Below are 25703 nucleotides of genomic sequence, written 5' to 3'. Positions count from 1 at the left end.
CAGTCTTACTGTAACCAATTAGCCAATTTTGTTTGAGACCAGACTCATTGTTCACCTCTCCTGGCAACTAATGGCACTCAGGAAACACTGTCAAATACTGTCATGGAAACACTGGTGAGGCTCCCCGTCGCCCAAACCATGGGTAGCAGTTAAACTTAATTTCTGTGGTTTTGAAATGAAAACACTTAATGGGACTGCTTCTTATTTTTTTCTTACAGGACCCAAATGTGAATAAGGCCAGCAGCTCGCCTGTCAACCCTGAAGTCTCCTCGGACTCCTCAAAAAACCTCTGGAATCACTTCACACGTTTCTGAAATGTGACCACCTCTCAGGAGGAGTTGACAACACTGAGTAACCGGAAGGGAGGAGCACTTCTCCCACTGAAACTGGGGTAAAGGTTGCCCTGAATGCAGGGGGGGTGTCTGGATCTCCGGGCATGGTGACTTGATGAAGACTTTTCCCTACTTCTATATGGTGGACGAAACAAAAGGGTAAGACTCGGAGTAGTATTTGTCCAATTGCTACTGGTTGTTTACTCAATGTCAGAATTAAATCTTATAAAAGAGTCTATGAATGTAAAAGGAAAATAGTGATATTCTGCTGGAGAGCAAGAAGGTGACTGGGGGGAACATTAAATAATGATCTTTTTCTTAACCAAAAACTGTTTCAGAATATTTTCTTTGGATACTTACATGAGGAGTACAACCTCCTTTAAAAGAGAAAACCTTTATCCAGGGGATCAGGGCAGAGAAGGAAAAGGATTAAGAGGGGCTCAAAGGGAATTTATAATATGAATGATAGAAATGTCTCAAATACTTCAAAAAGTCTTCTAGTATCCCCCTCTCCCTAGCACCTGCTAGGGCCAGGACCATCTCACTCACCAGTAAAACTCTCCTGCCTTGAGTCAGGGGAGCTGAGAAACACAGCCACCCCGTCACTCTGTTGGGCAACACGACACAACGGTATTTTTAGGAGGGGGAAAAATAGCTTTTCACTTCAAACGACTGGAGGAATTTAAGTAGGCCGCATGTAATTACATGAGCTAGACTGGTTGTGACACCGACTTTAACACTTCTACTCTTGCAAAAAGTGTCACGGGATCTCCTTACTGATCCTAAGCTCCAAGGGACTTGGTCTTACAGGAGACCCACTACCAGGGAGAAAAACCCAGCAGTACAGCGCCCCCTGGGCTTGAGACGGAGACCCTGGTGAGGTCCACAGGGCATCTGCTCATCACAACTGTTACTTCTTCCAAGATGTCCCTCCAGCCACTAGCTGTGACAGGTCTGAGGCTCTGGCCCTGGGCAACACACATCTGCCAGGTTGACAAACGTGAGAGAAGCTGCTTATTCTGGTAAGGTTTCTGGGTAGTTCCTTTTGTATCTAAATGTCTCTGGATCTACTGTCACAGAGTCTCAGAGGGAGCTGAAGGAGACCTTTCCCCCAGTCTCCCCCCTCTCCTGATAAAGTTCAGTTGTTCAACATCACACTGCATGCAACTGGTAGAACTGGACAAATCCAGGTCTCCTGATTCCAAGGCCAGCACTCACTCTTGTTTATTCTTAGAACAGATTGTTATTCTTTAAAAGTCTGCTTTGGAGTAATGCATTAGGCTCAAATAGGCTTTTCCCTTTTGGGTTGAAAGTTACATGAAATTATCCTGTCTCTGTGATGAGTCACAGAAGCTACAGCGGTTAGCCGTTACATGACTCGCAGCCCTGTCCACATAGTATTTTGTAATATATGCCCGGACTCCGAAGACTTTTTCTGTCTCTAAAGCCATGAGAGCAACACCACACTACAGCAGAAGGGAGAAAGATGATGGAGAGACCACGCTAACAACTTACGGGTGATGATGTAGTCCTGGGTTAGAGTCTCGGCTTGTTTTGCCTTCCGCTGGGTTTTAACCACACACAATTTTGCTCCCCTGGGGCGGGTAAAAGCACATTATTTTCTTTACTTGGTCTTATAAACAGAAAGTCATGTCAAAAGCATTAGATACTTTCAGGAACACACTCTGTGCACACCATCTCGCCAAGTCCTTGACTTTCTAAGGGATGGTCAACAGAAGGGGCCTTGGTGATAAGGGCTTAAATTTATGGGAAAGCAAGTCTGTCAGTCAGTGGTTACTACTGAGTGAAAGGGTTGGAGAGGTAACTGGGCAACAGAACGCTAGTTTAAGAAATTTATAGAAATAACTTAAAATTTAAGATCTTAGAGAGATATAAATAAAATTTAAAAACCTTTTTACCGTGATGGTCACAGGGTTCAAATTTTAGTTTATGTCTCAGATGAAAGCAACCTGGGTGGTCTACACCCCAAGTGGCATTTGTCCGCATCTCAAATGTAAGAGTACAAGTGTCTGGAACTGAGTCGGCTTGGCAGTGTTGCCACGGGGCAACTGCCCAAGAATGTGTGGGATTAACCAAAAGTCCGATTAGAACATTTCACTTCTCCTTAGCAATAATGAGCGATCCCTCTCAAGAGGAGCAAATACAAATAAAAAAATTTCTTCAAGATTCCAAACATAGTAGCTTCCAAATAGGGGCTAGCAAATGGGGCTCACTGTTTTCTCAAGTGAAACAGACTCTCTCATTCTAATTACATTAGCATTTTTAATTTCTTTACTTATTAAAAAACAAACAAAATCCTATTTGTTCTTAAATACAATGAAAACTTTATTTTAGAGGGCAAGGGTTCCAAAGCTAGTCCACAAAGTTCCAAGGGAAGACAGGACTGTCTGTTTCTATTCAGATCCAAATTATAACAATGAACATTCATTAATAGAGGAGGAGTTTCCTTTCCTCAAAAAGGATGTGAGACCTCACAACAGGTTTATGGGGGACCCCAGTGAATTTAGCATGTGCAGTTTAATACTAGCTAACCAAGGCTTACTCCAGAGAAAGAGCTAATCAAGTAGTGTACCTTAAGAGAGAACCAAAACCATCGTCATTTGGGGTGGTGACAAGTGTTCATCTTTGTGCCCAAAGAAAATGAAAATAATCTGAGGAATAGAGGGAGCCTCCAGTGAAGTTTTCAGACTTATGAAACACACGGGGATGTTTAAGTCTAGCATTTGGGGCAGGCATAGGGTTGGAGAGGAAATAATTTGTGCTGTCCCTTTCCGCTGGTAGAGAACAACCCCCAAAATCCAAACCACTACCTGATAAAAGCCCAAACAGAAAGGGAACAAAACAGACTAGGTGTTCCCACTTCCTGTAAGTGGTTAGTTCTCTGCTTTGTTAATCCCTTACATGTATCACTGCTAATGACATGTCCAGGGAAGTATGCAAAGTGGGCAAGACTTTTTCCCCCTTTGCACTCAGCATTTCAGCTAAAGAACTGCAAATCCTCAGGAAACTTTCACTTTGAATTCTATCTGGATCAAGAGCAATATCCAAATCCTCTTTAAAGTACAATACCAGGAGTCAGGCTTTACTCCATGCCAGCTGCATTTTCTAAAAGGGTGGATCCCCATCAAAGGGGGAAATAAATAAAAGCAGGCTGGGAAATGAAGCCCTCCCCCCAGTTGTTGTCATCCATCTAAAACAGGCCATACTTATGAAATACCTCTGGCTCTTGTTGGGGTCGTAATAGACTTTAGCCAATCCATTTCCAGTTCCTACCATGATCTGGTTCAGCTTCGGATGCCACAGGCAGCGGACAACACTCTGAAAAGGAAAGGCATGGGAATCAACTAAAGAAGCCAAATAAAGATGGGAAAAATCCTATCTTGGTGGCTAGTTTGCTAAAGTGGGCATCATCCTGATGGCTACCTGTAATTTTTAGGACATTCTCCCCCTAAACCAGAAGGTTGTGTCCCTGAGTTAGGTTCTATTCCATCACTTGTTATAAGTGTGATACCCTTTAAAAATGAAAAAAGATGGGGCGCCTGGGGGGCTCAGTGGGCTAAAGCCTCTGCCTTTGGCTCGGGTCATGATCTCAGGGTCCTGGGATCGAGCCCCGCATTGGGCTCTCTGCTCAGCAGGAAGCCTGCTTCCCCCTCTCTCTGCCTGCCTCTCTGCCTACTTGTGAGCTCTGTCTGTCAAATAAATAAATAAAATCTTTTAAAAAAAATGAAAAAGATGTTCCTTCCGGACACCGCTCCTCTCTTTTCCTGACAACCTAGTAACCGCAGAGGTACGCTTCCCCGGCTCCTTGGCCATGTGAGACTGGCATCTTGGAACACTAAGCCCACATAACTCAGTTCCGCTTACCACTGAAGCAGATTTAGATCTCAGTGTTTCATGCTTTTATACACACAACATGTCCCTCTGGACAGCAGATTAAAGCCAGGTGCTTATTGTTTTTAGTTCACCGAGATCCAAATCTCATAAAGCTTTTTCAGGAACAACACATATTTGCAGGCATTGAATAATATCTCCCTATCTATGAGATAAACCAGCAGGATGATAGCAGAAGTAAAACAGAGATACAGCATACAAAGACTTGACATTAACCTGAATGAAAAACTATTTAAGAGACGGTTCGCTGGAAGTTATGATCCTTTGAATTCATTACTGGTAAGGAAAACAAGTGGTGCTCTGGGGTCAAAAAGAATGAGCTCTCAGTGGGAATGACCACCTGTTTTAATTTGTGTGTGCAGTAAGTAGGCCGAAGTGGCAGGTTCAGCAGGGACAGAACGGTGGGGGGGGGGGGGGGGGGGATAAAGCTCAGATTGGTAGGCAGAGACACCGTGGGCCAGGTTCTGCAGATCTCACTCTGATAGAACAAGCAATGCATGGAAACACCAATTCAAGATTTATTAAGGACCATCAGGTGCCACACAATGTACAAGGACTAAAGAAAAAAGGGTATGATTAGATACCGCTATTTTAGGTTCTGAGAGCAAAATGAAAATCACGAAAATTCCTGGCTTCCAAATCTATCTCATGCTGAATTTCTCTGGTTTCTTCTCCCTAACCATCCCATTCTTGTTAAGACAGAGTATCTGTGCATCTCCTCAATCCCTTTTGATAGGAATTCTGGCTCCCACCTGACTGGCGAGAAGTATACATATCGTTATATGGCCCCAGATCCTTCTCTGAGATTCCTGAGGAACTCAAGAGGAAACCTAAGAGTCTACAGATCTTCTCAGCATTGTCTGACAATGCTCTACAAGAGCGGTTCCTAAGCTCTGCAGCACGGAAGACAGCCGAGATGGTCTATAGAGAAAATAAAACCAGAGTGGCTGTGTTTTCCTAGTTTGGGGGGGGAGGGGTAAAATTGGGTTAAAAGGGCAAGTTTTTATAATTTTAGGTGTTCTTTCCACAATTTTTTCTTAAATCTATGGTGCCTGCTACCCAGTGTCCACGAGCAAGCACTAAAAGATGATAAAACATAACGTAGTAAGTGGTTATTAACAAAAATCCTTGAGAACAGTATATCACACACAGCTTGGCTTTTGGGGGAGGGTTGTCATTTCATTCATATGCTTGTGAAACTTACTTTATAATGCACAAGCATAGAAGACACATTTTATCTTATAAGACTATGCTTGGCTGGTAAGATGGAATTAAGTGTATCAAGATGGAATTAAGTGTACCAACAGTTCACGGTCTACAAAGCACAGCCTGACTTACAGGTGCTCTGCCATTGAGATTCATTTGAGAATCATGCCTTGGCCACTGGAAATTTCCAAATGGTCATGGCTAGGTATAAGGAAACATGAGAAGAGTCACGAACTTAACCTTATAAAACCCAATCTAGATTAAGTTCATCCAAGCCAATACTCATCTTCAAATCAATGCTTACATGTCATCATGCCAAGAGTGCCCCATTTAAAATTGTACCCCACAACTTCCCTTACTGTTTTTTCATTTTAACCAAAGCATGTATCACCTTTTAACAGAATGTATAATTTTATCTTTAATTATGCTTATTATCTGCTTCCCTGATGTGAACATAATTTCCACAGAGGCAGAGATCTTGGCGTGTTTTAGGTGGCAATGTATCCCAAATGCCTAGATTAGTGTGTGGTGTTCAATAAACGTTTGCTGATGGAATGAATCAAGGATCAGAGTTCACCCAAGTCCAAATGGACTGCTTTGCTATGCAGAGTTAGAGACAAGTGAAAGTTCAAGTTAAAATCAGTACAATCTATGGAGAATAATTTTATTTCTCTAGATCATTATCATACTCAAGTATCCTACAGACAAAGTAGAGCTCATTCCTTCCTAATGTGGTCCTAAAAAGAGGGATATGCATGAACCAGAGAGTGAGAGACAATAGTAAGAGGGGCTTTCAAGGGCCTTCAGAAATTCCAGCCACCTACAAATGGCCCCAGGACAATCTCAAGGACATAGTATTAAAGTTATTTCACTTCCTTGGTTCTCTAGAGGTCTGGCTAACAGTCTAAGATTACTGGTTCTCAAATATGGAGCAGGGTGCAGAATTGGAAAGGATCCACAATGTAGGCCTGGTAAATTCCAAGACACCCAGCCAAACAGGCAGTTTCCAGGGGCAGCAGGTTACTGTTACTCTCTCCCTCTACTCTGAGGGTGTAAATGTTAGAGAGAGGCAACTGCCCAGGCCAACAGACCAAGGCTAGATTGCTTTCTAGGTAGTCCAAGCTCAGGCCACCACACCTCTATTCCGGTTCATGTCCTTCCCCTTCCGGAGTTCTTAGACACACATGTGGCTGGTCAGCATAAAGCTCACTTACCCTCCTTTTCTCATGGAAGCAGGGAGAATAAGACCCCTTGAACTAAACAGTCATTCCAGAGCTCCATCCACTGTGGCAATGAGTCACCAAGGCAGCCAATGAGGGCTCCGTGAGCCGTCTAACTTAGGCAAAGAATACTTAAGGCTCAATTACCCTAAGACTGGTTATTAATCAAATACTACAGGGATTCTGAAACGTGGAATGAAGAAACAGAATTCAAAATCAAAGGTGGGTGGGCCTTTTTTGTTTATTAATATTTATTGTGTGTGTTTAGCTAACCTTTGTAAACTTTGCAGCTAATGCGGCTCCACACTTTGTCCTGTCAAGGAAATGCATCTTATAGCAGAGAGCTGGCCATCTGCCAAACCAAACAATCCTCGAGACAGCAGCGCGGGGCAGCCAGCAGAGCCGCCACGCTGCTAACTCTTCGAACATACATACCGGGCTTTACTTAACAACAATGGGACACGTGCCTGCTAGAAACCCAAGGAACAATCAGAAGACATACGAGCTATAACTACTTAGGCAGAGGGCATCCCCTCCATCAACCACCCACCCGAGCCTCCCTTCGGGCTCTGGTCTTCGGGAGGTGCTTCTGTGGCGGGGGGTGGGGTGGGGGATGGGGGGGTGGGTGCTGACACAGTGGACCCACCCACAGGCTTCCTGAGCAAAGCGGCAAACGGAGGGTCCCCAGCACATCTGAGTGGCGGGACCAGAGAGGAAAATGACACAAGAGCGACCCGGATCTACAAGAAAGCCTTCACACTGTACCCCGAGATTCAAACAGCGGGAGCCCACTGTCGTGGGCAGGACTAGATTCTGAAATTAGTCGCATATTATAATAAACTGGTTTGCTAAACTGACCTGGTAAGGCATTTTATTCTTGCGCAAATCTACTTCAGCTTACCAAAACAATGTGGATCCACTAATGGCTTCCCCTAGCTAATTAGGCTGACCTCCATTTTAGCACAAAATTAGGTGTAGCCTTGTAAACCAAAGCCTACCTTCATCTTTGCGTTATAATTTGGCAGTGCAGAGTAACCACAATCTGCCCCAAAGGTACTTAGCTCTAGCAGCAGCCACAAAGAGACGGGAATGGGGCTGGAGATCATAAGCAAGATGACAAGAAGGAATTACAAGATTTTAATGTACTTAACACAAAGATCTTTCTTCTCTGCAGAGACCAAAGAAAAAGCAGGGGTGTGAGCTGGGGAAGAAGAGAGCGCTGTGTACAAACAGCAGTGTCAATATTCCGAAATAGGAATTTTGGGATTACCCCTTAGCAAAAGTAAAAAGGCCATGAAAACTTCCAAATAATTTATTTCTGTGGTTTTTACGGTTTACTTTAAGTGAAATCATGGAAGCAAATAAAGAGAGGAGAAGGAAGCGAATGAGAGAAACGAATTTATATTTTAGGGCATGGTGGGAAGGGAACTACTAAGTATCTGGAATTTTATATTATCTAAAGTAACTGAATCCTTGCAACAATACTACGAAATTAGTAATGTTATCCTCATTTCATAAGAACAAGAAACTGAGGCTTAAAAGAGGGTAGGGAAATTTCCCAAGGCCATGCAGCCTGTACAGAAAGGAGCTGGGATCAGTGGGGAGGTTTTCCCAATTCCAGTGCTCCTTCCCTGATACTACTTAATTATGCAAAGTCCTATTTTAGAAGATGGGGAGGAAGGGATGTGGGAGATCTGAAATCATTTCCAAACCCACCTAAGCCAGAAGTAGAAATCTTAGCAAGTTTATGTTAAAAGGCAGATGGTATAACTAAAATCATAAAGGGAAGGCTCAGTACTAACCAGGTCATAAATGTTACTATAAAGAAATCAATGCCTGTATAGTATCTTAGGCGTCTGTAGTGCAAATACCCAAACACCACCGTTATTCTACTCTACATGCTAAAAGAAGCCTAACATCCTTCATAATTTTATATCTTAAACATGATTATGATGAAACACCATTTCCTGATCCTTCCCAGCTGCTGAGCCACACTGTAAACCAAATTCCATCTGGTTTTTTCATGTTTGGTTTTTGTCACATAGTACAAGAATGGATAAGCTAGCTAGTGATTCCTTGGGAGAACCAGCACTTTTCAGAATTTTCAAATAAGGAGCCTTACACCTGTTTGTGAAGGAGACAGTCACAGTTTTGCAGATCTGTATGGAGGCAGCCTCATGGTCATAGACATCCTTGGGAATACCCACTGCGTTTGAATGGCTGTGTGTGTACTGATTCCCAAGGCCAAGATCACAGATCAAGATATGAGTCCAAAATAAATAAAAAGAAAGCAGATGAAAATGGAAAAATACTGGAGAAAAAACTCTCTTCAAATTTTCACAAGCCCAAATTTCATTTCACAGAAAGAACTGCTTTCTACATTAAAACACTAAGCCAGGAAGGTAGAAGAGTAAGACGAGAATTCTTTATATCTTTGAAGGCTATTTGTCCTGTCCTGCCAAAGCCATGATTTCCCCAAATTTGGGGTATTCTGCAGCACGCATGGACCATGAGGCTTGGCTTCATCCCTCTGAAGTTCAGGAGGAAAACCTTGTGAGTAAGTCTCAGTCTCCAATAAATAAAACTCCTCAACACCCACCTGATCTCCATGGAGACATCCCTCAAATGGAAAAAATTAAAGACAGACATCTTCTCAGTTCCTCTTCCTAAATACACACCTATCCTTTCTTCTTCCTCCACACCTCCTCCAACTCCAAGGAAGTTCTCCCATAGGGCCAGACATGAAGCAATTGTCACTCTTTGATTGAAATCTCAGTCTTCCCCCTTTCCTGCCCCAAGTAATTTTCTGATAAACCAGATAGCAGCTTAATGGTGAAAAGAAAAAAAAATGCCGTACCATTTTTATAAACGTAGGGCCTGCTGCAGAAAAACCAAACAAGGAAAAGTGTTGCTCTGTACCTGCCACAAGTATCTGATACAGATGTACAGATTATGACTTTTAAAAACTAGCACCTAATTATCAAATTAATTCCCATCCAAGCCATGGAAAATTCATTTATTAAAATCTTTTCCTTTATAGCCTATGCTCTAAAATTAAGGTAATTACTAAAGCAGCAAAAATCTGATAGTTGTCCTTGGCACTAAATGAATCACATCTGTATCTGATAATAAAAATGCCTAAAGAATTTCATCACAAGAAAAAGTTCTCAGAGTAAATGGAAGGTCTCTTGGGTAAGAAAATTAAATACAATTTTCTTCATCTAATTCAAAACACTAAACGTTAGTTTGCTCCAATCCACTTATTTGAGAAGAATTTACAAAGGCAAAGAAAGCACAAATAATGACTGAAGAAAATCTGGTAATTATTCTTATTAACAGCAGTCTGGGAGCCGGAAACAAACAGGCAGCTGGAAGCTGGAGTCCACAGGATGAGTGACACTGGCGGTGGATCCTACAAGGCAAATATCCCAGAGGCCCCATACCACAACGATCCACAGAGAAGCAGAACTTACTGGAGGCACATTCCCAAAATTCTAGCAGAGCTTCCCACTGGTGGGCACACGATGGGCTGCAGGGAATTCCTTAGGCCTGAGATCTCCTCAGGTCTAAGATAGGCATAGGGTACTAGAGCCTTCAGCAAATCAGTAAACAGCAAAGAGTACCCTTATCTGTTTACACATTATCATCATGAGTACCTGGTTGAGAAAAAGCTTGAGAAACACTACCTAAGGCCACATCTCTCAGCTAATCTACACAGACCCAGGCCTCTTTACTCTTTTTTATTCATCAAGTTAAAGATGGCCAAGGCCATACATGAAAAAGCCACAGCTAACATCATATTCAATGGTGAAAAGCTGAGAGCTTTTCCCCCAAGATCAGGGACAAGACAAAGATGTCCATTCTTGCCACTTTTACTCAACATAGTACTGGAAGTCCTGGCTAAAGCAATCAGACAATACATACATACATACATACATACATGGCAGGCACATTGGTAAAGAAGTAGTACAACTTTCACTATTTGCAGATCACATGATACTGTATATAGAAAATCCTAAAGACTCGCCCAAAAAACTAGTAGAATAAATAAATTCAGTAAGGTCACAGGAAACAAAATCTATATAGAGAAACCCACTGCATTTCTATACATCAATAATAAAGTGGCACAAAGAGAAATTAAGAAAACAAGCCCATTTATAATTATACCAAAAATAATAAAATACCTAGGAATAAACTTAACTGAAGAGATGAAAGATCTTTACTCTGAAAAGTATAAAACACTAATGAAAGAAATTGAAGATGACACAAACAAATGGAAAGATATTCCATACTAATGGATTTGAAGAACAAATATTGTTAAAATGCCCATACTACCCAAAGCAACCTCCTGTTCAATGCAAACCCTATCAAAATTCCAACAGTATTCTTCACAGGAATAGAACAAATAATCTTAAAATGCATATAGAACCACAAAAGACCTCAAATAGTCAAAGCAATCTTGAAAAAGAGGAACAAAATGGGAGGTATCACAATCCCAGATACCAAGATGTACTACCAAGCTGCAGTAATCAAAATAGTACGGTACTGGTACAAAAACAGACATAGATCAATAGAACATAATAGAGTGTCCAGGAATAAATCCACAATTATATGGTCAAATAATCTTCAACAAAAGAGTTAAGAATATGCAATGGGAAGAAGTTTCTTCAACAAATGGTGATGGGAAAACTGGACAGTTACATGAAAAAAAAATGCAACTGGACCCCCTTCTCACACAATACACAAAATTAAACTCAAAATAGATTAAAGACCTAAATTTAAGATCTGAAACCATAAAAATCCTAGAAGATCTGAAACCATAAAATCACAGGCAGCAATTTCTCTGACATTGGCCATAGCAACATTTTTCTAGACAGGCCTCCCATCTAGGAGGCAAGGGAAACTAAAGCAAAAAGAAACTATTAAGACTACATTAAAATAAAAAGCTCTTATACAACAAAAGAAACTATCAACAAAACTAAATGACAACCTACTGAATGGGAGAAGATATTTGCCAATGACATATTGGATAAAGTTTTAGTATCCAAAATATATAAAGTACGTATATAACTCAACACCCAAAAAACAATCTGATTAAAGAATGGGCAGAAAACCTGAATAGACATTTTGCAAAAGAAGACATACAGATGGCCAGTAGACATATGAAAAGATGCTCAACATCACTCATCATCAGGGAAATGAACACCAAAACCACGGGGCGCCTGGGTGGCTCAGTGGGTTAAAGCCTCTGCCTTCGGCTCAGGTCGTGATCTCAGGGTTCTGGGATCGAGCCCCGCATGGGGCTCTCTGCTCAGCAGGAAGCCTGCTTCCTCCTCTCTCTCTCTCTGCCTGCCTCTCTGCCTACTTGTGATCTCTGTCTGTCAAATAAATAAATAAAATCTTTAAAAAAAAAAAAAAACCAAAACCACAATGAGGTACCACCTCACACCTCTCAGAATGACTAAAATCAAACAAACAAGAAACAACAAATGTTGGTGAGGAGGTGGAGAAAATCATACCCTTGTACAGTGTTGGTGGGAATGCAAACTGGTACAGCCCCTGTGGAAAATAGTAGGGAAGATCCTCAAAAAATTAAAAATAGAATTGCTATAGCATCCAGAAATTCTACCACCAAGTATTCACCAACAGAATACAAAAATATCAATTCAAAAAGATATGTGCTCCCTAGCATATTGCATCATTATTTACAACAGCCAAATTACGGAAGCAACCCAAGTGCCCACCAATAGATGAATGGATGAAGAAGTGGTATATATATACAACAGAATATTATTCAGACATAAAAAAACAAATAATATCTTGCCATTTGCAACAACAGAGATGGATCTAGAGGGTATAATTCTAAGTAAAATAAGTCAGTCAGACAAAGGCAAATACCATAACCACACTCATACGTGAAACTGATCGAACAAAACAAAGAAGCAAAGAAAAAAAGGGACAACCCAAAAAACAGACTCTTAAGTATAGAGAACTGATGGTTACCAGTGGGGAGGTGGGTTGGAGGATGAGTGAAATAAATAAAGGGGATATAAGTACACTTATAATGATGAATACTGAGTAATGTTAAGAATTGTTGAGTCACTATATTGTACATCTGAAGCATATTTAATATAACACTGTATGTTAACTACACTGGACTTCAAATTTTAAGAAAAATAGATACGTGCATAAAGATAATAACCATAAATCCTTTGTTTATATGAGTAAACAAAGCACAAGTAGATAAAGCTATTAAATCCCTATATAAGATAAGAAGTACATGTCATTAAATCTTGGAAATCATCAGCTATGTAAAACCAACCAAACCAAACCAAACAAGAAAAGTTGTATCTTCAAAAATGAACTATATAGAGGCACCTGGGTGGCTCAGCCATTAGGCCGCTGCCTTCGGCTCAGGTCATGATCCCAGGGTCTTGGGATCGGGCCCTGCATCAGGCTCCTTGCTCAGCGGGAAGCCTGCTTCTCCCTCTCCCACTTCCCCTGCTAGTGTTCCCTCTCTCACTGTTCACTGTGTCTGTCAAATAAATAAAATCTTTTTAAAAAAATGAACTATATAGGATATGTAAAGCACTATTTATCTTAACACAGTATGGTAAAAATGTTTTACAAATCATACTCTTTTACTTAGCCCTTTGGGGGGGTCTCACAACCCCTCCTCACACATGACAAAGCATTGTATCACTCCAAAAAAAGAAAAAAAAAACACTATCCTGGGATATGTGTTAATTATAGACCTCCTTCTTCCCCACACTATATATAATTGTCTGGCCAGAGGTCTGATAGAATAGCTGGAAAACTTGTTACTAAAGATCGTTCATCAAATTCAGGTTGGGAGAGGAAAAACTGTCACAGAATGTCCTACAAGACATAAAGACCTTCACTGGCCTGCTATCAGCAGGACATAATACGGTGCTGGGGTTAGACAACAGAGCACTAGTCATCATTGCACTGTATGGTTTCACACTGTGTAAAGAAGAGTATGCCATTCTGAACAGCTTCAAAAATCTATAAAATCAAGTTCTCCTTTTCTGATATTTTATAAAGGAGTCAAGTATGTTTCTCCTTCAGGGTTGTATTATCTAGTGGCTAATTCTTCATCCAGCTTAACCATTCATGGCAATCATATCTATACAAGGAAATACAAATAAATTTCAATACCAATTAAAAGAACATCAAACACAAGAGTGTAGAGAAGAGAAAAAATGTTTCTATTTAACCAAAAGGGTAATAGTGACTTTTGCTATTGTTTTTGCAGGTCCAGAAATGGAAGCAAAACAGTAAACAGAAATCATTTCTTTGAAATCGCTAATACCAATAAGTAGTAGATGCCTTTCAATATAGCACGATACAGGGTAAATGCCACTAGAAAATGAGTAAACTATTAAACTGAATGAGCTCTCCTTTTGGTCCTCATTCTTTTGCTTTCATTGATTTATGAAGCCTAGAGCAGTACGTGACTGGCACTTCAACTTGATGTAACTCTTAAAATAAAATCTTTTCAAATAGATGATCAAAGAGATAATGACAGGACGGACATCTCACTATAGGTTTTGAATGAATTCCTACAGCAAGCATTATTTCAAGGAAAAGAATGGCTGAAGAGAGAGGATCAGAGATAACAGAAATGTTGAGACAATATGACCCACAAGGAAATGTTAAAAAACAACAACAACAACAACAACTAAGTTTGATTCTCATAGACAAGAGAAGACTGAACAGAAACTTTGTAATAGAGGAAACAGAGGATGTTGACCAGCTGTTCTCCAACTCCATGAGGACTCCCGTAAAGGATGTGGGCTCTAAGCTTAAGAATGTGAGGCTCAAGTACAGGAAAAAAATGAAAAAGGTCTGATAGTAAGGGATTTCAACGAAAGGAATGAACTCTTTGGAAGGGTTGTAAAATCTGTTAAAATTAACTCTAAATTTCACATAGAAGAATTAAGGCATAGTTCTCAGGTAGGCAAGGAGATGGACTCCAGAAGATAATATTGAGAAACTAAACAAAGTATGCTTGATGCCAGATGGCAGCTGATTAAGCAAAAGCCAGTAGCTTTGCCTGTGGCAATTACATCAAGGGAACACACCACCAGAGTAAGAGAAGTGACTCACACCAGGATCAATGACATTATTTTACTTCCTACAATATAAATGTCCCTGCAAATGTGCAGGGATCTTAGAAGCTTCCTTCTAGGCACATCTGCTGCAATCTGTACTATTCCATTATATATTTTCCATTACCATTGTAATTTTTTTTCAAGGAAGGAAGGAATGAAGGAAGTTAAGGAAAAAAGGAAGGAAAGAAGGAAGAGAAAAAGGAAGGAAGGACTGGTTTTAGGTGAGACAGAGGAAACATTCCACTCAGTCTTGCCTTCCGAATGCAGTTATAGAATACAGAAGGCATAGAGCACCTATTTGAGGACTCTGAAAAGTAAACAGTAGTAGTAGGCAGATTGGGGAATTAGTCCAGAATTCAGAACATCGCTGAAACAGAAGAGTTTACTATTTCCCTTATTCTAGTACTTCCCACTACCCCACCCCAAAATCTGTGATGCACAAAATATCAAAATTTTGAAAAAGACAGCTCAGTCCAGTTCAGTTCCCCTTTTGCTTTAAGCTTTAGTACACCTTGGCACAGCCTTGTTACTCATCCCATTTTTATTTAAAATAGTGGTATTTTATTCATCATGGATTTTTTTGTATTTTCATTTTTTATAATGTTGTGTTAAAAAGTCATTTATCTTGTACTGAGATTTTTGGCACCTCCTTAAATTTTGTGCTTGAGCCTGACCCTAGACCTGGACGGACCTGTCTCAACGTATGTCTCCCTCTATTACATAAAATTAAGCCCAAAATGGACCACTAGACCTAAATACAAAACATAAAACTTATAGAAGAAAATCTGGGTGACCTGGGGTCAGTCAAAGAGTTCTGAGATATGACACCAAAAATACACTTTATAAAAGGAAAAAAAAAAAACTGTAATTCAGACTGTATCAGATTCAAAATCTTTTGTTTCATTAAGCCACTATTAAGAAAAAAATAAGCAACTAACTAGGAGAAAATATTTGCAGATATCCTAAAAAGAACTTATCCTAAAAAGAACTTGTCTAGAATATATAGAGGATTCTCAAAACTTAACAGTAAGAAAACAAACAACCTGATTTAAAAATGGGCAAAAATACTTGAACAGGTGCTGCAACAAAGAGAGTAACAGTGGAGAAAGAGCACATGAAGATATTCACCGTCATTAGCCAGTTAGAAAAATGCAAATTATAACCTGATGAGAGACCATTCCACACCTATTAGAATATATAAAATAAAAAGTGTCCACAACACAAACTGTTGTTAAGGATATGGAGCAAAGGGAAAACAAATACACCATCGGTGGAAATGCAAAATGGTATTGTTACTCTGAATAATGGCTTGGTATTTTCTTACAAAAATAATCACATACTCACTGTATGACCCAAGAGGCCTACTCTTAGGTATTTACTCTATAGAAACAAAGACTTCTGTTCACACAAAAACTTCTATGTGAATGCTGATGGCAGCTTTATCTATAATCTCCAAAAAGTGGAAACAATCAAACGTCCTATAATAAGATAAACTGGGCTATGTCCACACAGTAGAATACTACTCAGCAATAAAATGTAACAAACTCTTGATACACACCATAACCTGGATGAGTCTCAAAAGCATTCTGCTAGGGGCGCCTGGGTGGCTCAGTGGATTAAGCCGCTGCCTTCGGCTCAGGTCATGATCTCAGGGTCCTGGGATCGAGTCCCGCATCGGGCTCTCTGCTCAGCAAGAAGCCTGCTTCCCTCTCTCTCTCTGCCTGCCTCTCTGTCTACTTGTGATCTCTCTCTGTCAAATAAATAAATAAAATCTTTAAAAAAAAAAAAAGCATTCTGCTAAAAGAAGCTGGTCTAACTGAACATAATAGTAATAATAATAATTATTATAATGAAGTTGATCTAAAAAGGTTACATGCTGTATGAGTCCACTTAGAACACATTCTTAAAAAGCCATAACTACAGTGGAGACCAGTGAATGCTAGGGGTTGGGAAGGGGGGCGCAGGGGAAGAGGTGAGAGAGCATCTACAGTGGGACAGCACAAAGGAGTTTTTTGGGGGGGGTGACAGAACTATTCTGTATCCTGATTGTACTGACAGCAGCTACATAAATTCATACATGCGCTAAAAGTCACAGAACTATACCCTTTTTATTTTTTTTATTTTTTAAATTTATTTATTGATTTTTTTTTAAGATTTTATTTATTTACTTGTCAGAGAGACAGAACACAGGCAGGCAGAGGCATAGGGAGAAGCAGGCTCCCCGAGGAGCAAGGAGCCCAATGTGGGACTCCATCCTGGGACGCCAGGACCATGAAATGTGGGACTCCATCCTGGGATGCCAGGACCATGAAACGAGCTGAAGGCAGCTGCCCAAGGCGTCCCTGTACATTTTTTAAAAAGATACATTTTACTGTATCATTTTAAAACAATAACAAAGAATCAGCACTAAACTAGTTCGTATCATTTTCCTTACTTAAAACATTTAGATTTGATAAAGCAGATATTACCATGAAATCAGTGGTTTCTTTTTTATTTGCATGTGCCTACGGATGAGCACTCAACTGTATTCCTCAAATCCTGAGAACTTCTGTCCTGGAACACCCATTACATGATAGCTTTCCATGTAATGAGAAGTAATTTAATCAAGTAATACCAGCCCCCACCCCCACCCCCAGCCCCAGACATTGTGAAGCTAACAGCTAACTTAGCAGGGGACTCCAGCTGAGGTCCAGGTACCATTTAAATTGAAGTCTGGTGAGTCTGCTGCTCACTTCATGAAATCCCAAGAAAGAGTTTAGTAATCCAAACCATGAAAGCAGCAATAATGCAATACTGTTTTTCATCACAGCCCAATGACATATCTTTTCTTTGGTGATTAAAGAAAATACTCCTACAGAAAGGAGTGGTGGCTGATCACTGTTTGATCATCTTAACAGTAAAACACTGTCCTAATAGCCATCCTGGAAGCTCTTGACCCTGAAAAGGCAGCACTAGAGAAAGAACCATGTTAACTGCTGCACTGCAGATTAGCACTGGCAGTACAAGAACCCCATCACCTTCTACTTACTCCCGTCTGTCTGTTTGTTTGTTTAATTCAATAGCCAACATATAGTACATCATTAGTTTTTGATTTAGTGTTCAATGATTCATTAGTTGCATATAACACCCAGTGCTCACTCATCACATCGTGTGCCCTCCTTAAGGCCCATCACCCAGTTACCCACCCCTGCCATACCTACCACCCTTTCTACAACAACCCTCAGTTTGTTTCCCAGAGTCAAGAGTCTCTCATGGTTTGTCTCCCTCTCTGATTTCTTCCCATTCGGTTTTCCCTCCCTTCCGTTAGGATCTTCTGCACTATTTCTTACACTCCACATAGAGTAAAACCATATGATCATTGTCTTTCCCTGACTGACTTATTTCACTTAGCACAATCCCCTCCAGTTCGATCCTTGTTGATGTAAATGGTGGGTATTCGTCCTTTCTGATGGCTAAGTAATATTCCATTATATATATGAACCACATCTTCTTTATCCATTCATCTGTTGAAGGACATCTCAGCTCCTTCCACAGCTTGGCTACTGGGGACATTGCTGCTATGAACATTGGGGTGCAGTGTCCCTTCTTTTCACTACATCTGTATCTTTGATGCAACTACTCAGTAGTGCAATTGCTGGGTTGTAGGGTAGTTCTATTTTAAACTACTTGAGGAACCTCCATACTGTTTTCCAGAGTGGCTGCACCAGCTTGCATTCTCACCAACAGTGTAAGAGGGTTCCCCTTTCCCTGCATCCTCGCCATTTGTTGTCCCCTGTTTTGTTAATTTTAGCCATTCTAACTGGTGCAAGGTGGTATCTCATTGTGGTACTGATTTATAGTTCCCTGATGCCAAGTGATGTGGAATATTTTTTCATGTGTCTGTTGGGCATTTGGATGTCTTCTTTGAAGAAGTGTCTGTAGATGTCTTCTGCCCATTTCTTGACTGGATTACTTGTTTTCTGGGCGGGGTGTTGAGTTTGATTAAGTTCTTTTTAGATCTTGGATACCAGCCCTTTATCTGTTATGTCACTTGCAAATATCTTCTCCCATTCTGTAGGTTGCCTTTTAGTTTTGTTGACTGTTTCCTTTGCTGTGCAGAAGCTTTTTTTAAAAATACATTTTATTTATTTATTATTTGAGAGAGAGAATGAGAGAGAGAGACAGCATGAGAGAGGGGGAGGGTTAGAGTGAGAAGCAGACTCCCTGCAGAGTAGGAAGCCCGATGAAGGACTCGTTCCCGGGACTCCAAGATCATGACCTGAGCCGAAGGCAGTTGCTTAACCAGCTGAGCCACCCAGGTGCCCCCAGAAGATTTTTATCTTGATGAGGTCCCAATAGTTCATTTTTGCTTTTGTTTCCCTTGCCTGCAGAGATGTGTCTTGCAAGAAGCTGCTGCGGCCGAGGTTGAAGAGGTTACTCTCTGTATTACCGAGGATTTTGATGGACTCCTATCTCGCACTGAGGTCTTTTTTCATCCATTTTGAATTTATCTTTGTGTGTGGTGTGAGAAAATGGTCCAGTTTCATTCTTCTGCATGTGGCTGTCCAACTTTCCCAATACCATTTACTGAAGAGACTGTCTTTTTTTCCCATTTCCTGCTTTGTCGAAGATTAGTTGACCATAGAGTCGAGGGTCCATTTCTGGGCTCTCTAATTCTGTTCCATTGAACGATGTGTTTGTTTTTGTGCCAGTACCATGCTGTCTTGATGATCACAGTTTTGTAATAGAACTTGAAGTCAGGCATTGTGATGTCCCCAGCTTTGGTTTTCTTTTTCAATATTCCCCTGGCTATTTGGAGTCTTTTATGGTTTCATACATATTTTAGGATTGTTTGCAGTCCCTATCAAAATACCATTGACATTTTTCACAGAGCTGGAACAAACAATTCTCTGAAGTTTTTCATCAAATATTCATACATCTCAGAAGACCAGGAAACAACCAGTGCTCCTGTAACCTGACTTTCTGTTTCCAATGAGCAAATGTTCTAAATACCTACATTGAATATACTGTTTTATCACTTGGCTATGGGAAAAATATACCTATTTTACTAAGTACAAATAGGTTAATCAGTATCCATCTAGAATCTGCATTGTTTAATCCTCCCAAGAAAGTGAATTACAGCAAAACTTCATTAACCTGATGGTGCTTTATCCAAGATAATATATAATTCAAAGCAACTGCTGTTCCCTAGTTAACCAGCTGCCTGATTGCTCTTTCATAAAAATCAGATAGTGGAAAGCTAAACTCGAAGTCCATTTCTTCCATCCCCTGTGCTTCATATTAAGAAGGTTTCACTATATTTTAGAAGGCAGACAAATGCCAAATATAGTCTTTCTTTCCAGTTTATTTTCAGTTGGCATTTGCACTGCCAATAGCTCAAGTTCCCTCTGTGTCCTGTTCCTTGTACAATTCTGACTGGGCAAAGACACTGCTGGACTCCTTTATATCCAGATAACTTTTAAAGAGGTGGAACCTTGTATCAGTGAGACAGATCATTAGTCTATTCCCAGGATGATACAGAACAGGTGAGTTCCTCAATTCTCCAGAGACAAGCTTTCACAAGCACAGCTTCATTAATTTGTTTGAAGTGAATTTCCAGAGTTGTTCTATTTAGACTCATACGTAAGAACAAAGACACTTTCCAAAACCAATTCTGAGGACGTCTGGAATATCCATTAATTTGAATGACCTTTCTGCTCTTACATATGTACAAGTAATGAAGGATGATTGTAGTCTTAATGGTCAGCATGTCCCTTATACTCATAAATTAAGATAAACAGCCAGTTTTGTGAAGAGTCTATTATTTATGGCCTGATTATACCCATTTCTTCTTTCCCTTCATTCTCTTTGATTTAAAATATCAATATACTCTCCTAATAAAAACACAAAAACTTTTTATGTGAAATGAAAGTGGTGATATTTTCATTGTATGCTATATGCCTTTCTTTAGGTTAACAAATAGAGCCATTTTCTTGGACATTGAAAATGTATTAATTTAAATGTCATATCTGAGAATAATCTATGGGTGATATGTATGATTAGATATTTATTTTCTTAATGATCTTTTCTATGGTGTCAATTTTTTGGATTTAATATGTACTACTTTTATAATCAGAAAAATACAATTAAAATACCAAAAGCAGACTAGCTGAAAAATGAATGAATGAATAAAATAAAGCAGTCTGGTTGAAAATATCCAAGTAAGTTTCGCTTCCCTTCCCTTCAGCAGCCTTATACCAGATCAGTTGTACTAAATTTGCAGCTCTGTTTTGTAAATATAGGTTTGATTTTTTTTTTCTTTTCCTCACTTCCTTCAGTCAGTGTATGCATAACAAAGGTCAAAGTAAGCTAACAAAGAAATCGAAGAGTCATAGGATCAAGGGTGGGATTTCTGGCTTTTTTCCTTTCTACTTTTTTTCCTCTTTACCCAAGGGAACACCAGCTATTTCTTTTAAATTATTGCCAAAAGCAACTGAGAGAGGCCACCACCCTAAATAACACCAGGTCAAAAACTTTAGTCCATTATACTTGGGTTAAAGAGTATAAATGTTAATATGCTAGTATAATTGCATAAACCATGTCTTCTGATTTACATTAGTGAAAAAGGAAATTCTGTTAGTCATTTTATAACAAATTATAGTTTGATGAAAAATTACTAAGCTAATAATAGTCCATAACATTATTTCAGGACCTCTCCTGAATAACTGGAAGTTTAAAAAGGCCTGAAAATGTCTGTTTCTTCTAAACATAAATCTTTTTTTCCGGATTTTTTTTTATTAATATATAATGTATTATTAGCCCCAGGGGTACAGGTCTGTGAATTACCAGGTTTACACACTTCACAGCACTCACCATAGCACATACCTTCCCCAATGTCCATAACCCAACCACCCTAGTCTCCTAGAGGGGAGTCCTCCCCCTGGGCAACCCTCAGTTTGTTTTGTGAGATTAAGAGTCTCTTATGCTTTGTCTCCCTCCTGATCCCATCTTGTTTCATTTATTCTTTTATTCTTCCTAGCCCCCAAACCCCCCACATTGCCTCTCAACTTCCTCATATCAGGGAAATCATATAATTGTCTTCTCTGATTGACTTATTTCGCTCAGCATAATACCCTCTAGTTCCAGCCACATCATTGCAAATGGCAAGATTTCATTTCTTTTGATGGCTGCATAGTATTCCATTGTGTATATATACCACATCTTCTTTATCCATTCATCTGTTGATGGTCATCTAGCTTCTTTCCATAGTTAGGCTATTGTGGACATTGCTGCTATAAACATTCGGGTGTACGTGTCCCTTCAGATCACTACGTTGTATCTTTAGGGTAAATACCCAGTAGAGCGATTGCTGGGTCACAGGGTAGCTCTATTTTCAACTTTTTGAGTAACACCCATGCTGTTTTCCAGAGTGGTTGCACCAGCTTGCATTTCCACCAACAGTGTAGGAGGGTTCCCCTTTTTCCGCATCCTCACCAGCGTCTGTAATTTCCTGACTTGTTAATTTTAGCTATTCTGACTGGTGTGAGGTGGTATCTCATTGTGGTTTCGATTAAACATAATTTTTTTAATTGATATAGCATCTCCAAATTATATTTCGTCCATTCTTTCTCTCTCATACTTTCATCATATAAAATAAGTAATGGTTAGCCTTTTATGCAATATACAAAAGCTTAGGGTCCCATCTTACACAAGAACTAAAGTGAGTTTGTAAACTCACTAAAGTCAAGTTATATTCTGAAATTTATCTTAGAAAAGAGGCTAAGCACACTACTCAAATCATAAAAAAAATTAGATGACAAATGAGAAATACGCTGTTTTTTTCCCTTGAGGGAAACACAACTGGACTACAAAGAAACATCTAAAAATAATACCAGCAGAATTGTAAAATGTGTATGAACATTATACAATAAAAATGGTACATGTTAAAGAAACATTTGTTATCTCCTAGTGAAGAGAGTCTACATTGAAGAGAAAAAAATTTTCAGAGCATATAACAATACAGAGAATGGAATTAAAGCCTTGTTTCCTTTAAGTTTGTTTCAAAAATAAGTAGGAAAAATACAAATAATTGTATTTTTAAAAGCTATTTATTGTGAAGCTTGTAGTAGAGTTTTTAGTTATTAGTCAACTGTAGAGTTGTTAAGCTCCTTGACTGAAAACAATGTTTGGCTCCATATACATGTGGAGCTTGGAATTCTAAAATATAGCCACCTAGGGGTTTATTTCATTTTAGAAGAGACTGTGAGAATACAATCCCTCATACTTTGCTGAAGTAAATGGACTCATCTACAATAGACCTAAAGCCACCATTGTCTGTGTCTAGTCAAGCAAGCACACCACTAAACGCTGATATTAAGAATGAGACGTTGAGAAGAGAAATGGACAAAGTGACCTCATTCCATAGAATTAAAAACCAGAAGAAATCACCTGGAGTCCTAACAGCTTTGAAGAAACCTATTTTCTAAACATTTGTTTGGAGCTCCATGTCTTCAGGATAGCGATTCTACAAGTCTGATCCAGGCATCAGTGCTACAGCTAGGATATTCTAGAGACAAAGAGAACTGGAGATTGTACAATTCATGATACAAATAAGAGGAGTTTTAATCCAAAAAAAAAAACCTCAAACAAACAAACAAACAAACAAAAAAGAATGAGATGTTGCTGTTTATGTAAATTAAAACTCAACACAGTAAGTACCTTACAGCAGCAGAGTGCGGTATTTCCAAAAGAGATGAACTATTCTGGCTTTTCATGACAAAAATACAATAAAATTAGAGATATTTTTGGCCCTTCAAGCAAAATGTCCACTATCTTTACCCATTCCAAAGAGCACATTTATTCTCTTATATTCCAAGTCTTAAAACTTTAGATCAGAGGGGCATTTTATGTTTTAAAGATTTTATTTATTTATTTGACAGTCAGAGATCACAAGTAGGCAGAAAGGCAGGCAGAGAGAGAGGAGGAAACAGGCTGTTTGCAGAGCAGAGAGCCCGATGCGGGGCTCGATCCCAGGACCCCGGGATCATGACCTGAGCCGAAGGCAGAGGCCTTAACCCACTGAGCCACCCAGGCGCCCCCAGAGGGGCATTTTAAAGTTCTTTTACCATACCATTCCACTATGTAAACAAAAACAATGCCGTCTGATAGTAACAACAACAAAAATGCAATCAAACGGATCATAAATCAATTATTTAAAAAGCTGGTTTGAAGGGCTGTGGCATTTTTGTTCCTATTTGAAGTTTTCTCTTCATCTATTAATATGGATCTCAAAATCTGTTTTCTGACTTTTCTAAGACAATTCAATAGGAGGTATATTCCATTGACTTAAAGACGTTTCTCCTTTGTTTGCTTCTCTTCATTTGCTCATCCCTTAAAAGTGTGGGTTTCCTACAGCCCATGTTTTCCATCCTTTGTGCCCTTTCTTTGATCAAAGTAATCAGTAACCAACATTTCAACTATAAACTGTAAATATTTCCCCCCAAAACTGTGTCTTCTTTCCTTAAGGACCAAACTCACTTACCTATCTGTCTACTGTCTTCACCCAGAGGCTCTGCAGGTATTTCAACAACAATGTACTGAATTTCTTCCAAAATCTGCTTTTTCCTTTTCCTTTCTTTTCTTTTTTTTTAATCTTGGGGAACACTGGCCCAGTCTCCCAAGTAATAAACCTCAGCCTCCATACATGACACCAAATCTTGTAAATCTACCCTTTGCAGTTCAATAAAATTCTCTGTTCTAAAGACTAAATCGGGCTGTGCCATTCCTTTGCTTTAACAAATACACAAACAAAAAACAGAAGATAAAGTCACCTTCTTATTATGGTATACAAGATCCGTTTACCTTTCCGTCTCTAGATATTCCTCTTCTGCCTCACTCTCCAAAGACATACAGAGTTCATTACATTCACTTGCCAAGTATACCATTCACGCATTCAACAACTATGTGCCAGGCACTGTTCTAAGTTCTGAGGAGATTACGGTGAACACGACAGAGTTTCTGCTCTAGGGGGCTTACATCTTGATGCAAGAAAACAGACAACAAACATATAACAGATGCAACGGCAGTAAATACTATGGAGCAAAAGATCTAGCTAGAAAAGCAATTCAGAGCAACACAGCAGACAGCATGTTCTATACACTACAAAAACACAGGGGTTCTTAAAAGTGCAATCATACATCCCTTAATTTATTCAGGTTTCAATTTTAATTATAATTAAAAACCAGAACACCACGAGTAATACTGACATGTAGTCATTGAGAGGCATAACAGAACACAGCTTACTTCTGGAACAACTGATTATAATAATTTTATTTTTTGAGATTAAAGTTGATAGAGTCAAGAATGTTTTTCTTTGATTCTAATGTTTTAGTTGGCTCTTGGATGTACCCCAAAAAAATTATTAGTAGTGCTGGTACATTTCAAATTATGTCATGAGATTAGAATCTATAAAACTTAAATACTCATCTAGAATACTCATCTAGAATTAATTCATTGTCTTTAACTAACTATACCAGGGTTTCAAATTTAGGGCCTACAAATTAAGAGTACACAGTAATACTAGAACGTTAGAGACAGGAGCTTTTGACTAGTGATTTAAAAACAGTTGTTCAATTGTCTGAATCATTTAAGTATATAATATGTCCCAACTGTTTACAAAGAGCGGAAAGAAGTGGAGAAGACTACATAAGGGCACTGTTTAAGACACAGGGTATTACTAAAGGCTTTGACAGTGAGCCAAAAAAATTGTGCACAGACATTAATAGGTCTGTTTCATACTCAGAAAATAACAATGATTTACCTTACCTTCTAAATACTAATACATACTTTAAAAGACTATAAAGGAATTCGGATTTTCCTCGGGGAAACTTCACTCTTACTGTGTTATATCCAGCTCCAGT

The 25703-nt window shown here is 39.4% G+C and overlaps 1 protein-coding gene across 2 annotated transcripts in view; it reads right to left on the bottom strand.

Annotated features, from left to right (window-relative positions):
• Positions 1 to 25703, bottom strand: part of WDR70 (WD repeat domain 70) — a 308541-nt gene that overhangs the window by 23383 nt on the left and 259455 nt on the right. For both annotated transcript variants that reach the window (XM_047730059.1, XM_047730060.1), the window contains 2 exons: positions 3571 to 3671; positions 1848 to 1927 (listed from right to left, as the gene is read on the bottom strand). In XM_047730059.1, coding sequence (XP_047586015.1) covers positions 1848 to 1927; positions 3571 to 3671 — 181 coding nt within the window. The remainder of the gene's footprint in view (positions 1 to 1847; positions 1928 to 3570; positions 3672 to 25703) is intronic.

This window comes from Lutra lutra, chromosome 5, assembly GCF_902655055.1.
Source record: "Lutra lutra chromosome 5, mLutLut1.2, whole genome shotgun sequence".
Taxonomy (NCBI): domain Eukaryota; kingdom Metazoa; phylum Chordata; class Mammalia; order Carnivora; family Mustelidae; genus Lutra; species Lutra lutra.
The sequence above is the reverse complement of the archived record's forward strand: the minus strand, read 5'-3'. Positions and strand labels throughout refer to the sequence as shown.